This window comes from Hyperolius riggenbachi, chromosome 2 (genome assembly GCF_040937935.1).
Source record: "Hyperolius riggenbachi isolate aHypRig1 chromosome 2, aHypRig1.pri, whole genome shotgun sequence".
NCBI lineage: Eukaryota > Metazoa > Chordata > Amphibia > Anura > Hyperoliidae > Hyperolius > Hyperolius riggenbachi.
Window position 1 is genome coordinate 34,478,183 of NC_090647.1, and position 16,220 is coordinate 34,494,402.

General features: G+C 47.6%; 1 protein-coding gene across 1 annotated transcript; it reads right to left on the reverse strand.

The window, feature by feature from the left end:
* Positions 1-7,446: 7,446 nt before the first annotated feature.
* On the reverse strand, positions 7,447-8,265 carry LOC137544752 (odorant receptor 131-2-like). Its single transcript, XM_068265843.1, has one exon. It carries the CDS (start codon positions 8,263-8,265, stop codon positions 7,447-7,449), a length of 819 nt encoding a protein of 272 aa, XP_068121944.1.
* Positions 8,266-16,220: the final 7,955 nt, after the last annotated feature.

Consider the following 16,220-nt stretch of genomic DNA (forward strand, 5'->3'; position numbering starts at 1 on the left):
TCATTCCCAACAACTAATATTTTTATATATATATATATATATATATATATATATATATATATATAAAGCAGCCATGACCGACCATTCTCCACTACACAACTAAATGAATACTAGAGACTCCATAACGTCATTTGGAGTGACACTTTAATAGTCGGCCACAGCTGAACACAGCAACAAATAACATTAACCAATGAACAGGTTAAATACAATTTAAATAACAATAATCAAACAAAACGCTTGAAGAATCCAATCTTCATCCCCCACTGCTACTTGGTGGCGACCGAGGGGCCCCCCAAAATTGTGACCGTCCACTCGAGCATGCAACCAAACTCCCAGCCGTGTTACCTGGCCCGGGAGTTCCGTGGGCTTACATGCCATGCTCCTCCTTTAAATCTCCAAATAACCCAGTACCTTAATTTTCAAAATTGTCCATTTATTTAGTTCAGAACCCCAATTAGCACGCAGACCCCTCAGTCTTACTTGCCACCCTTCCCAGCAGAAGGGGACCGCCGGCGTAGCTGTGACATCTGAAAGAAAAGAGAATAATTACTAAAAGCTCTGACCCCAATGGCCTACCCCCGGGAAAACATACCCCCTACCTAATGGCCCGTACTCACGGGCTGCAAAAGTGGCCTGTCGCCAGCACACGTGAGCGTGTGCGCGACAGACCGGTGACAGCTCGTCGCCAGGTCCCTCCGCGTACACACGCGGAAGAGGGACCAGCGGCGCGACGGAAGCTGTCGCCGACGTTCCTCCCCCGCCGCCGGAAGCGCTGTATTGTTGTAAGAGGTTGCTACCGCTAGTCCGCATACTCACGCGGACTAGCGACAGCTGCGGCGGAGTTGACCGAGCCAATCGCCCGGCGACAGCAGCGACGAGCGACGGTTCGGGGTGCGCGCCCGGGCAATGGCCCATACTCACGGGCGACCAGTTGCCGCAACACGCGCGCGCCGCGTGTTGCGTCGACAGGTCGCCCGTGAGTATGGGCCATAACAAACGCTTGTCTCCCACCACCCGGAAAAGCGCCAAACTTTTGGCTCCAACTTAAAAACAAAAAACCACCAACCCCTACCCAACCTTACTAAAATTAAACTAAAGGACAGGTGGGTGGGACGCTTGCTCAGACTGCCATCCACGGAGGTTGTAACCAACCCCCCAGAAGCCCCTCCTAACTTCCTGCACTGAGCTAGCGCCAGCCCCCATAGCCCTGTCACTCGGCTATCTCTCCCGCCCCTAATCTTAACCGTTCATCTACCCCACTATACTTGGGAGTTCGTGAGAACTCGCCTGGGGTCATGATGCTGCTCGGCTAAAGGCTCAGCGCATCGCTCTACTGCTATTGTGGCCACGTTAAGTTGCAGACACAGAGTACCACTCCAGTGCATTATTTGGAGGAATGTAATGTGATTTCTGCCCTTTAGCGAAACCCGACTCTGCGTCAACTCCGTAATTTTTGGTGGGACTTTTGGCATGGATCCCCCTCAGGCAGGGCCGGTTCAAGTAACAATGGGGCCCTAGGGCAAGATTAGCCTGGGGGCCCCTCAACAGACCACCCCGACCAAAAAGCGTCAGCAGAGGCCCTTTGTTGCAGCCAAATTTCCCTCCTGGGCCCCTGAGCTGGCTGCTGTCATTCCCCCATTCATCCCCCAACTTAACAGACTCTGCAGTGTCCCTGGGGAGCAACAGTTCAGATGGGGGAGGGACAACTTGGGGGCCCCTACAGGCTCTGGGGCCCTGGGGCAACTGCCTATTTTTTCCTATGGTAACTCCGCCCTTGCCCTCAGGCATGCCACAGTCCAGGTTTTAGACCCCTTGAACCAACTTTTTCCATCACATTTGTGGCCAGAAACAGTCGTTGTAGGTTTTAAAATTCGCCTGCCCACTGAAGTCTATGGCCATTTGCCTGTACGCGAACATTTGTGGAAGTTTGCGTTTGCTGATCGCGAATGGATAATTCTATGTTCGCTACATCTCTAGTTGGTCCACCATTAGTACTGATCACAGCCGATATCCTTCTTGGCATGGACTCAACAAGATGCCTGATTCATGGTAGACTGGGAGTTCAAGTGACTGATGGCAGATTGGATGTCTTTGTGACTGCTAGTAGATGTCAGGGTCCTCCTACCACTAGATGGCACTGCACTGTAGATGAAAGTTGTCCTCTAATAATTTCATTATTTCAAGAGATAGTCTTCTAAGCAGAATCATAAATCATCTAGAGGGGAGTTAAAATTACAAGCAAACAAGCATCATCCTAGCTACTGTGACCAACTGTCACGATCAGTACTGGCAGTAAGCAAATGACCACTTTTGCAGTAAAATACTAAAGACACCAGAGAAATTAAACCTAATAAGTTGCAAAGATATATGAAATCACACATAATAAAGTTGCACTATCTCCCTCCCCAGGGTCCATATACCATATATGGTCTTGAAATACCCGCCCCCGTCTGAAATTGGGCCCGGCATTTTTTTTCTTTCCTAAAGATAGGTGCAAAGGATGCTGGGGGATTGATGTCATGACTCCACCCCCTATGTCCTGCTCCCAGCCCACAACCACTGTCAAAAGAGATGTAATCTAATCCAGGAAGGCAGACAAGACATCTGAAATAAGAATTTTAACAAACAGACATGATAAAACAGGCTGCAGCTATTCTGCTGTCTTTCCCCTCTCCTACACTCTGTGAAAAGAGATGTAATTTGATCCGGGCAGGGAAAAGCACCAGGCTGGAGGGGAGGACATGGAAGGGGGGATGGAGTTATGACATCAATCCCCCAGCATCCTTTGCAACTATCTTTAGGGAAGAAAAAAAATGCCTGGGCCCAATATTTGTATGACAATTTAATCTATTATTAAACATACAGTGGCTTGCATAAGTATTCGGCCCCCTTGAAGTTTTCCACATTTTGTCACATTACTGTCACAAACATGAATCAATTTTATTGAAATTCCACATGAAAGACCAATACAAAGTGGTGTACACGTGAGAAGTGGTATGAAAATCATACATGATTCCAAATATTTTTTACAAATCAATAACTGCAAAGTGGGGTGTGCGTAATTATTCAGCCCCCTGAGTCAATACTTTGTAGAACCACCTTTTGCTGCAATTACAGCTGCCAGTCTTGTAGGGTATGTCTCTACCAGCTTTGCACATCTAGAGACTGAAATCCTTGCCCATTCTTCTTTGCAAAACAGCTCCAGCTCAGTCAGATTAGATGGACAGTGTTTGTGAACAGCAGTTTTCAGATCTTGCCACAGATTCTCGATTGGATTTAGATCTGGACTTTGACTGGGCCATTCTAACACATGGATATGTTTTGTTTTAAACCATTCCATTGTTGCCCTGGCTTTATGTTTAGGGTCGTTGTCCTGCTGGAAGGTGAACCTCCACCCCAGTCTCAAGTCTTTTGCAGACTCCAAGAGGTTTTCTTCCAAGATTGCCCTGTATATGGCTCCATCCATCTTTCAATCAAATCTGACCAGCTTTCCTGTCCCTGCTGAAGAGAAGCACCCCCAGAGCATGATGGTGCCACCACCATATTTGACAGTGGGGATGGTGTGTTCTGAGTGATGTGCAGTGTTAGTTTTCTGCCACACAGCGTTTTGCATTTTGGCTAAAAGCTCCATTTTGGTCTCATCTGACCAGAGCACCTTCTTCCACATGTTTGCTGTGTCCCCCATATGGCTTGTGACAAACTGCAAACAGGACGACTTATGCTTTCTGTTAACAATGCCTTTCTTCTTGTCACTATTCCATAAAGGCCAACTTTGTGCAGTGCATGACTAATAGTTGTCCTATGGACAGATTCCCCAACCTGAGCTGTAGATCTCTGCAGCTCGTCCAGAGTCACTATGGGCCTCTTGACTGCATTTCTGATTAGCGCTCTCCTTGTTCGGCCTGTGAGTTTAGGTGGACGGCCTTGTTTTGGTAGGTTCACAGTTGTGCCATACTCCTTCCATTTCTGAATGATGGCTTGAACAGTGCTTCTTGGGATCTTCAAGGCTTTGGAAATCTTTTTGTAGCCTAAGCCTGCTTTAAATTTCTCAATAACTTTATCTATAGCCCCCAACCGTCCTGGATTGGTCGGCATTCTCCCGATTTGGGGGGGCTCTCCCGCTATCCCGGGCCCCCCCTCTTGAATCCCGGCCGGCTGGGCAGAGAAGAGGTGGAAAACTGATCGAGGCTCCAGCCGCGGTAATGAGGGATGCGGGAGCTTCACTACTTCCTCCCTCCCTCTCTCTGAATACCCCCCTATGTATTCCTGTGTCCCCCCTCCCTCCCTGTAGGCAGAGTGAGCGCAGCGGAGCGGGCAGTCGAGTCCTCTTACTATGACGTTTACTATGACGTCACAGGAAGCACATGGAAGTCCGATGCCAGAGACAGTACGCGTGCATCAGCGGTAAGAGGACTCGACTGCCCGCTCCGCTGCACTCAGTCTGCCTACAGGGAGGGGGGGGACAGACATACATAGGGGGGTATTCAGAGAGAGGGAGGGAGGAAGTAGTGAAGCTCCCGCATCCCTCATTACCGTGGCTGGATCAGTTCTTCACCTCTTCTCTGCCCAGGCAACCTTTCCCCCCCAACCTAAAAGTGGCACCCTCCTCCGCACCCACGGGCATTCCCCCCTACCACCCTCCTCCCCAGGTGTCAGTGCACCTTGGCCCCTGCACCCTTCCCAGGCACCCTGCCCCCTGTCTCAGGCATCCAGTCCCTGCCCCCTGTCCCTGCACCATGCACCCTGCACCCAGGCACCTGCACCTGGCACCCTGTAACCTTCCCCAGGCACCCAATCCCTGCCCCCTGTCCCTGCACCAGGCACCCTGCACCCATCCCCAGGCACCTGGCCCCTGCACCTGGCACCCTGTACCCTTCCCCAGGCACCCAGTCCCTGCCCCCCTGTCCCTGCACCAGGCACCCTGCACCCATCACCTGGCACCCTGTACCCTTCCCCAGGCACCCAGTTCCTGCACCCCGCACCCTTTCCCAGGCACCCTACCCCTGGCCCCTTCCCCAGGCCCCCTGCACCCTTCCCTAGACACCCTGCCCCCTGTACCAGTCACCCTGCTCCAGGCACCCTGCACCCTTCCCCAGGCACCTGGCCCCTGCACCAGGCACCCTGCCCCAAGCACCCTGTATCCTTCCCCACGAACCCTGCACCCTTCCCCAGGCACCCTGGCCTCTGCACCCTTCCCCAGGCACCCTGTCCCAGGCACCCATTCCCTGCCCCCTGTCCCAGGCACCAAGTCCTTGCCCCCTGTCCCAGGCACCCAGTCCCTGCCCCCTTTCCCAGGCACACTGTCCCTGCAACCTGCTCCAGGCACCCTACCCCTGGCCCCTGCACCCTTCCCCAGGCACCCTACCCCTGGCCCCCTGCCCTAGGCACCCTGCACCCTCTCCCAGACACCCTGCCCACTGTCCCAGTCACCCTGCTCCAGGCACCCTGCACCCTTCCCCAGGCACCCTGTCCCAGGCACCCAGTCCCTGATCCCTGTCCCAGGCACCCAGTCCCTGTCCCAGGCACCGAGTCCCTGCCCCCTGAGCGTCACCCTCCCTGCATCTGAGTGTCACCCTCCTCTCTGCCCACTGGCACTCTCCTCTCTGCCCACTCGCAACCGCCTCCTCTCCACTCACACCCTCCTCCTTCCCACTGGCACTTTCCACCCCCACCCACTGGCACCCTCCTTTCCACCCAGTGTCACCCTCTCCCTCCCACTGGCACCCTCCACTGCACACTCCCTCCCATTGTCACCCTCTTACAAAAGCAGGGGTGTGGCTTAAGGCTGCACAGGGGGCGTGCTTAAGTGTCCCTCTTTCACATCTTCAAATGTTGGGAGTTATGACTTTATCCCTGACCTGTCTTGTGTGTTCTTTGGACTTCATGGTGTTGTTTCTCCCAATATTCTCTTAGACAACCTCTGAGGCCATCACAGAGCAGCCGTATTTGTACTGACATTAGATTACACACAGGTGCACTCTATTTAGTCTTTAGCACTCATCAGGCAATGTCTATAGGCAACTGACTGCACTCAGATCAAAGGGGGCCGAATAATTATGCACACACCACTTTGCAGTTATTTATTTGTAAAAAATGTTTGGAATCATGTATGATTTTCATTCCACTTCTCACGTGTACACCACTTTGTATTGGTCTTTCACGTGGAATTCCAATAAAATTGATTCATGTTTGTGACAGTAATGTGACAAAATGTGGAAAACTGCAAGAGGGCCGAATACTTTTGCAAGCCATTGTACTAACAGCACAGTCCAGCCAGGGGCATAAGACGGATGCGGCCCCTGTGATCATGAAGGGGGGGGGGGGGCAGAGCTGCTAGGGCCCCACCTACTAACCTTCCCTTCCTCTGATACAGGGGACTTTAATCAGGGCCAATTCTAGTAACATGGGGCCCCCGGGCAAAATTAACCCCGGGCCCACAATCAAAAATCAGCAGTAGGAACCCTTTGTTGCAGCCAAATTTCCACCCAAGGCAACTAAGGCAGGGGCTGACACCACCTGGCTCACCAGAAGACTCTGCAGGGACACTGGAGAACAACAGTTAAGTTGGGGGGAGAGACCTTGGGGGCCCCTACAGGCTCTGGGGCCCTAGGGCAATTGCCCCCTTTGCCTTTATGGTAGTGCCGGCCCTGACTATAATTCAAATCAGGTGTTGTTGTGGCTACACTTGTTATGGGTGTGAAGATTATGATGGCCACAATTTTTTTATGACCCTTGTGAGATGGACCCCAATTCTGTGAAGGGCACCAAGGGGAGGCAAGGGAAGGGGTGGGAGCATTGTGGGCCCCCTTCAAAGTGTTGCTGGGGGGGGGGGGGCATGAATTGTATTTATGTCACTGAGCCCAGCTCTCCTTTTCGTTTTCATGATACTTGTGCAGTTCAGGAGTAAAACTGCTTCTGGATCTGCCTCTGATTTAAGCTTCCCTTGCAGAACACTTCTGACCCTTTTTTTATTCACAAGTAAAGAATTAAACAGTAAAAAAGGCAAAAATAAATCTTTCCTGATATCTGAAGTAACACATTTTGATTTATTATTGTAATACTTCAGCAATCCTGAGTGCATGCAACTACAATTGACCCTTTCCCCGAAAGTTTACCACCACTGGCAATAAAAAAACTAAGGCTTCCCAGACAGTAAGAGGTACACCCCTCAAAGCATGTCACAAAATGTTTGGTAAATAAAGGCCGTGACCTCATGGTTATTGTAAAAATTAAGCACTTTTTTATTACATTATTTTCACTGGAGTTCCGCTTTAAAGACCATTGGCAGTGAGTGTAGCAGACAGTATGTGGGTTGGGGTTACAGTTGGTTATGTGGAAAGAGAGGCTAGTCAGAAAAAAATTATAGAATTAGCGTTAAAAAGTCATCTTTTAATGGTGCAAATGGTAATATCTGATACATATTTAGCTTTTTAATATCCAAGATGATCATTTCCAAGTTACTGGAATTTTTGAACAATTAAAGTTTTTCAGGACTTCTTGTTTCATATATTTGCTCAAGACTTCATCTCGGAGACCGTAGATGAGAGGGCTAAGGAATCTGGGCAGACAGATGTAGATAAAGAAATTGACTATGGCGATGAAATAATTGGTGTCATAGTTGGTTTTGTCTGCATCAGCGGGCAGTAAAGAAAACAGACAAAGGCAAAGCTGGAAAGCATGGAGAATTATGGTTTTACTGGCTTTGGACGCCAAAGATGACCGAGAACGAATTTTATGGGTAACAATGACAATCTGGATGTATGTAAATAAGATTATCAGTCCCACTCCTGGAATTCCAAGGTAAAGGCTTAGCTGCTGTGTAACGTTTTGAAAAGCATGCACAATGACTCTTTTCTGAGAGCACACTACGTGAAGAGCAGAGAGTTTTTTGCTCAAGGAAGGCATGATAATAATTTCACACATGTACGGGAAGAAGGCCAATATCCATGTGACCAGGATGGCAATTTTGGCCCTCTTGGTGGAGCAGAGCATGCAGTGATGAAGTGGGAAGCAGATAGCCACATAACGTTCCAGAGCCATGGTGGCCAAGTTGTAAGGAGATGTTCTGAGGGTCACCATACTCATCATGACCATTATGTAGCAGACAGGTCCAGGCATAGATAAGAAATAAATTGCAGCCACCAACAGAACTAGTCCAAAAACAATAAACAATGAGTCACTGATGAGCAAGTGGACAAAGAGGACATAGCGAGCATTCTCCCGGATCTGAGAGGAGGTGAAGTAGATGCTAAGCATCATGGTCATGAAGTAAGCAAATAAGCAAAAGCAGACTATGAAAACTACCGCTATGACCATTTTTATTTCTGTGACGTTTAAACCCCCGAAGGGCCCCTGAGAGCTGTTGGTGGGAGGCAAAGATGATTTCCACATTTAAAGAATATCAATTTTCAGCTGTGGAAAAACATAAGCTAGCACAAAAGAGGGAAAAAGCTAAACAATTTGTATTACTGCTGAAAAGAACTTTAGTGTCTGTTAAAGAGAGTCTGAAGCCATAATAAAAATGGCTTTTTAGCATATATTCAGCATGGGCATGTTTGCCCCTGCTAAAATGCCACTTACCCGCGGCATAACGAGGGGTCTTTACCCTCCAAATCCCCCCTGCTACCTCCGGGCAGCGCTTCCGTGTGAGGCAGGACTATGGGCTGCAGTCCTGCCTCACATGCGTCTGTCAGTAGCGGATCTCCGCCTCTCCCCCGCCCCTCTCAGTCTTCCTTCGCTGAGAGGGGCGGGGGAGAGGCAGAGATACGCGCTGACAGACGCGTGGGAGGCAGGGCTGCAGCTCATAGCCCTGCCTCACACGGAAGCGCACAGGGGCAGCAAAATCTACGACCAAGTTGGTCATGGATTTTGCAGGGGTGATTTGGGGGGTACAGACCCCTCGTTATGCCATAGGTAGCAGCGTTTTAGCTGGGGCAAACATGCCCCTGCTGAATATAAGGTAAAAAGCCATTTTTATTATGGCTTCAGACTCTCTTTAAGTTACTGGAGATTTACACAAAAAAGTAACACATTTTCAGAAATGTAGTTTATGATGGGAAATGTATACACACACACTCCTACATGGGCATACATGCACAAACACTGCTGCAAGTTAGAGTGCTACCTTAAAGAGACTCCGTAACAAAAATTGCATCCTGTTTTTTATCATCCTACAAGTTCCAAAAGCTATTCTAATGTGTTCTGGCTTACTGCAGCACGTTCTACTATCACCATCTCTGTAATAAATCAACTTCTCTCTCTCTTGTCAGACTTGTCAGCCTGTGTCTGGAAGGCTGCCAAGTTCTTCAGTGTTGTGGTTCTGTGATGCATCTCCCCCCTCCAGGCCCCTCTCTGCACACTGCCTGTGTATTATTTAGATTAGGGAAGCTTCTCTCTTATCTTTTACAAGCTGGATAAATCCTCCTCTGGGCTGGCTGGGCTTTCACATACTGAGGAATTACATACAGGCAGAGCTGTCTGCACTCTGCAGGAAGAAACAGCCTGACACTTCAGTGGAAGATAGCTGCAGGGGGAAAGAAACACACAAATGATCTCTTGAGATTCAAAAGGAAGGGTGTATACAGCCTGCTTGTGTATGGATGTATTTTCTATGTGTGGACATACTGTACATCAACCTACTTCCTGTTTTGGTGGCCATTTTGTTTGTTTATAAACAAACTTTTTAAAACTGTTTTTAACCACTTTTAATGTGGCGAGGAGCGGCGAAATTGTGACAGAGGGGAATAGGAGATTTCCCCTAACGCACTGGTATGTTTACTTTTGTGCGATTTTAACAATACAGATTCTCTTTAACTTCACTTATGGACACATAGGCCCTTATTCAATTAACTTTTTTCTCCTAAGTTTTCCCCTAGTAGATATCTTTTCACCTTCTCTTTTAAATGACTTTTCACCTCTTTGCAATTGAAAAAGTACCAAAAAGTTGGTTAAAAAGTACTGTTAAAACTGAGTATTTTCTTGATTGTGCGAAAATATCACCTAGGAGAAAAAAAAAGTGAATTGCCTATGGGCCATACCCTACATACAATAATGATCCTAAATGATAGTACACACAGTTCGAAAAGCAAATCTGATGAACTCTTGTTTCTGCTCAGCAAGATGGCATGGACAGCAGAAAGACCTACTCTTTTTCTAGTCTACTCCCTGCCATAGTTGGTCATTGTCTTATGCTCCTATTGTAATCCTAAACACACTTTTGGACACTTTCAGAGGGAAACAAAAAGAAAAAAAGAACTAAGAGGCCTCTATTAGGGATGCTCACTGCATTCCGCGGAATTCATTTTTCCGTGATTCCGGACGGAATTTGGTGGTTCCGTTCCGTCGCATCGAAACAGAATTGCCATAGCGCTATAGCGGAAATTCCGCGGAACGGTGCGTAATTCCAATCAATCCAATCAATCCTATGTTAGCAACCAGCTCCCTAGCTATCTCAGCTATCCCACCCATTTTGTATAGGTCCCATAGCCTACGCGACACCTCCTGCGCCGCCAAAACCACCGCCATGGAACCACCGCCAGGTCCCATACCTTACACGACACCTGCGGCGCAAAAACCACCGCCATGGAACCACCGCCAGGTCCCAAAGCTTACGCGACACCTCCTGCGGCGCCAAAACCACCACCATGTAACCACCGCCGGGTCCCATAGCTTACGTGACACCTCCTGCGGCGCAAAAACCACCGCCAGGTCCCAAAGCTTACGCGACACCTCCTGCAGTGCCAAAACCACCGCCATGGAACCACCGCTAGGTCCCATGGCATAAGCGACACCTCCTGCGGTACCAAAATGTCCACCATGGGACTACCGCTAGGTCCCATGGCGTAAGCGACACCTCCTGCGGTGCCAAAATGACCGCCATGGGACCACCGCTAGGTCCCATGGCGTAAGCGACACCTCCTGCGGTGCCAAAATGACCGCCATGGGACCACCGCTAGGTCCCATGGCATAAGCGACACCTCCTGCGGTGCCAAAATGTCCACCATGGGACCACCGCTAGGCCCCATGGCGTAAGCGACACCTCCTGCGGTGCCAAAATGTCCACCATGGGACCACCGCTAGGCCCCATGGCGTAAGCGACACCTCCTGCGGTGCCAAAATGACCGCCATGGGACCACCGCTAGGCCCCATGCCGTAAGCGACACCTCCTGCAGTGCCAAAATGACCACCATGGGACCACCGCTAGGTCCCATGGCTTAAGCGACACCTCCTGCGGTGCCAAAATGACCGCCATGGGACCACCGCTAGGTCCCATGGCATAAGCGACACCTACTGCGGTGCCAAAATGTCCACCATGGGACCACCGCTAGGCCCCATGGCGTAAGCGACACCTGCGGTGCCAAAATGACCGCCATGGGACCACCGCTAGGCCCCATGGCGTAAGCGACACCTCCTGCAGTGCCAAAATGACCGCCATGGGACCACCACTAGGTCCCATGGCTTAAGCGACACCTCCTGCCGTGCCAAAATGACCACCATGGGACCACCGCTAGGTCCCATGGCTTAAGCGACACCTCCTGCTGCAAAATAAATAAATAAAAAAATAAGTCGGAGAAAAAAAAAAAAAATGACCGGGGGAACAGCCACTAGGTCCCATGGGCTACCATTTAGCATAAACGAGGTTTCATTTGCGATTACTTTAATTTTTCCGCCGGAATGCGGAATTTCGTGGAAATCCGCACAATTCCGTGGAAATGTAATGGCGACGGAATTTAGCGCTGGCGGAATTCCACAATTCCGGCAGAACGGAATTTGCTCTTTCTGATCATCCCTAGCCTCTATAGTGTAGTATGTAAATGTTTAAAAGGTTCTCTACAAGTGCGAAGAATGGAATAACACTAACAAATATGGGTCACCCCAATGAAACAACTGTAGGGGCTGGTGGGGAGAACAAAGGTGGCCCCACACGGGTTAAGAAGTCACTCACTGTAGTACAGGAAACACCCCTTCACCGAGGGTGGATAATATATATTGGTAAAATCAACATGGGTGAAGCTACACTGGGGCACTCTGTGGCACTAGCCACTGTAATTATCAAGAAGTAGCTTGAGACACTGCAACAGAGAAGACTGGACCTCCTTCACATGGAACGCAGAAGAGTCAGCGATTCCTGCCTGCTTGCCACTGCAGTCATTTCTAGACAGGGAAGCGCTAAATAGGGAGCCCGAGGTGAGGGAAAGGGGGAGTTGGGCCTTCCTCCCCGCGGCTGTGTGTGCCCGCTGCTCCACTTTCATGCTAATACTGGGACACCTATAACTGGCTACCTTCACTGCGGGGCACCTAAACCTGGCTATACTGGGGGCACCTATGCCTGGCTACACTGGGGGCACCTGTGCCTGGCTACACTGGGGGCACCTATGCCTGACTACACTGGGGGCACCTATACCTGGCTATACTGGGGGCACCTATATAGCTGGCCATCCTATATTCGGTGCCCGGCCTGGATTTACATCACAGGAGCCATTAGGCATCAGTATAAAATAGCTAGATGTGAACCTGACTGAAAGGAGATCTTGTCAGTGGAATGCTGAGAGCTTGGTCAGTAATCTCTCATTTACACTCTCTTCAGAACTCTACATAGGGAAGGAGGGAGGGAAGCACTCTGGGAGGAAAGTAAGCCCCTTTCCCATCATCAGGCACCTGTAGGCGTGTGCCTGCAGTGCCTTATGGTAAATCCAGCCCTGTTTGGTGCACCTATACCTGGCTACCTATACTGGGGGCACCTATACATGTCTATCTATACTGGGGGCACCTATGCCTGGTTACCTATACCGGGGGCACCTATACATGTCTATCTATACCAAGGGCACCTATACCTGGCTGTCCTGGAGGCATCTATACCTGGCTATCTATACTAGGGGTACCTATATGATCTAAAATGTCTTCCTGATAGAAGGAGCTAAGACAAGGCATTTCCAGGTTGAGTTATGTTAAGTCTTATTCAGGAGTTCCAGTGATAGTAGTTCAGTGCCGCTAATGACTTCTGCTGTTTTAAAGGACATCCGAGGTGAAAATAAACTGATGAGAAAAGCAATTGTGTCTATCCTCCTTCACCTAAAAATGACTTATTTAGCTATCCCACAGTTTTATTTTATATTTAAATCTAGTTTTAAAGTTTTTACTATTTAATTGTTTCTGCTCAATGACACCTTCATTGGCGTACGTACAAAAAGGGCGCCCGGACAAAAAGGGCGCGGGGTGTAAACGCTAATTAACAATTAATCATTAATAGCGTTTATAAAAATAGTGTGCTATATTTCGTTTACAAATAAAGTTTAACAAATTTATAAATCATTAAATAATGTTTATGAAATCGGCAATTGTGAAAACTTTAATCTTCCCTGTTTCAAAAGTGAAACTTATAATTACGTTTATTAAAAGAACGATAATATATGATTAATTTTTATAATTGTATATTATTGTGAATAATCTTCATTTATGGTTTGTTCTTATAATAAAATCTGAAAATATTCTTTATAACGATGATATAAATATAACTACGTTCGTAATACGTTTTAATGGGAATATGGGCATTTTAATGGGAATATCAAGAAAAAAAAATCGAAAAAAATTAATTATTTCTCAGGTTACGGCCATTATAGCTTTAAAATAATACATGCTACCATAATTAAAACCCACATAATTTACTTGCTCATTTGTCCCGATTATTATACCATTTAAATTATGTCCCTATCACAATGTATGGCGCCAATATTTTATTTGGAAATAAAGGTGCATTTTTTCAATTGCGTCCATCACAATTTACAAGCTTATGATTTAAAAAATAATAGTAATTTACTCTCTTGACATGCATATTAAAAAAAAAGTTCAGACCCTTAGGTGGCTATTTATGTTGTTGTTTTTTTAATTGTAATTATTTTTTTATTTAATTAACAATTTTATTTTGTTTTTTTGGGGGAGTGTGGAGGTAAACAGATAATTTTAAATGTAATTGATTGTGTATAGTTAAAAAAAATGTATGTAGATGTAGTTTTACTATTTGGCCACAAGATAGCCTTAGATTTTTTTGTTTTTCATCCTGTAAGCGAGCACTGTCCTTTACAGGAAGTGAAGGGAGGACGTGAAACTTCATGGCTTTTCAGAAAAGCCGTCGGTCTTTCATACAGGGACTTAGATCAATGAATGTGAACTGCATTCCCATTCATTGATCTCTAGGGTAATGGAAGGTGGCAGGAGCGCGCGGGGCCAGCGGCAGTTAGTGCAGCCTATCTGGACGAGTATATCCGTCCAGATAGGCTGAAGTGGTTAAAAGATTTTCTCAAATGTGTAAGGTCTTGTATAAAAACAAAACAAACCAAAACAAAAAAAAACCCTGACATGTTCCATGGGTTGCCCTTGATATACATACCAAATCTGAAGTTGATATCATGTATGGGTGCTGTACAATCCACTATGAAATTTTGTCCCGCAGACTTAAGGGCAAATTTATGAAATGGCGAACGTTTGTAAAAATTGTTGAAGTGGTTTGGGCAATTTCGCACAGGAAATGTTGGAAATACAAATGTGGACAAAAAGCAACAAAATCAGAGAAGTTTAAACCCGTTTCCAAACTATCTGAAGTGAAGATACACACTTTTTCCTACAAGAAGACTTTTATAAAATGAGCCCTGACACGTTGGCCACCTGTTGAGAAGATACGCAGTGTACTCCGTGTTGCAGATCTCACGGCTAGTGTCTTGCAATCAGAGATAACAGATCATTTATGCATTATTCTCCCTCTATGATAGGCCTGCATGCAATGACTTAGCTGTTTACGCTGTTGTACACTAGCTATATATGTTCTATGTTTACCAGATTTCCTGGCAGGGATGAACATGCAGAGGAGTCTGTGGGGGGCTGGAGTTTATGGTGTGATGATAGCTTTAGATGTAATACATTTAATGATGTCCCTCTCGTCTGCTGCATCCCTCAGCTCTGTGGATGACGGTGAAAACATTAACTGGAACATGAAAGAAGAGACACAGAAAAACAGCCTATGGAGGAAAATAGTCTTATCTTGGCAGTCACAGTATATCAGCAGTCACAGTGCGGTCAGAATCTTTCTCAGGGGGCACAGCGGCTCCTGAATGATCAAAAAAGCCTGTCATCCCATCATCATCATCCTGCCATCTAATAGGTCACTCTGACCTGGTGACCCCGGTGACCTATAGACGTGTTACTGTTATTAAACAGCAGTAAAATACGTCATCCCTAATACTATCAAGAGTAACAGATGTTGATGTTAAGCCTAATTTTTCAGCACACAAGTTGTGCTGAAAATTAACCCTCTAGGCTTATATGCGAGTCAGTGGAGCAGAACAGATGATGGAGCAGATTTTGTTACTGGCAGAGGAGCGTAAGGATCATGCACTAGTAATCCTGCTCTTGCCAGTAGAGATGGCCCGAACGGTTCACCGGCGAACGGTTCCCGGCGAACTTCCATGGTTCGAGATCGTGGCAAACCGGGAACTTTTCCGGAAGTTCGGTTCGCCCCCATAGTGCATCATGAGGGTCAACTTTGACCCTCTACCTCACAGTCAACAGACACATTGTAGCCAATTAGGCTACACTCCCTCCTCGAGCCCCACCCCCCCTTATAAAATGCCGTCAGTGTCAGGCAGTGGACTTACTCTTGTGCCTGCAGTAATTAGTGAAAGGATAGCTGCTGCAGACTCTCATAGTGAAAGCTTAGTTAGGCTCTTGTAGGCTTGTTAGCTTGCTCCTGGCTGATTGTTATTGCTAAAAAAAAGCACACCTCAACAGCTCTTTTGAGAGCTAATCTTGTTCTTGTGATCTATTTTTTGTGTGTGTCCCACTTGCATTATATACAGCCCTGTCAGTCACTGTCACTGTGCCTGTCTGTTTGTGACAGGTGCACATGTAATACCCATCACTGCATATACCTACTACCTGTTGTTCACTTCAGTGCACCCACCTACCTATGTGAGCGTTCATTGTATTAGTCAAGTCAGTGCATACCTTTCACTTCATCCCCCCAATATGGACAAAACAAAAGGCAGAGGCAGGCCACCTAGCAGGTCTGTTCGAGGTCTCGCTGTCGTGGTTTCGTGCAGCCCGCGACCAAAGTACAGTGTTCAGAAGAAGGCACGTGCCCCAATCCCCAATATTGTCAGGACGTAGTTGACTATTAACACAGAACACCTCATCTTTCTCAGCTTACGCACGGAAGCGTGACATATCTT

What these genes read in the sequence shown, in the direction of transcription:
- LOC137544752 (XM_068265843.1), bottom strand. Translation starts at nt 8,265, where the DNA reads ATGACCATGATGCTTAGCATCTACTTCACCTCCTCTCAGATCCGGGAG.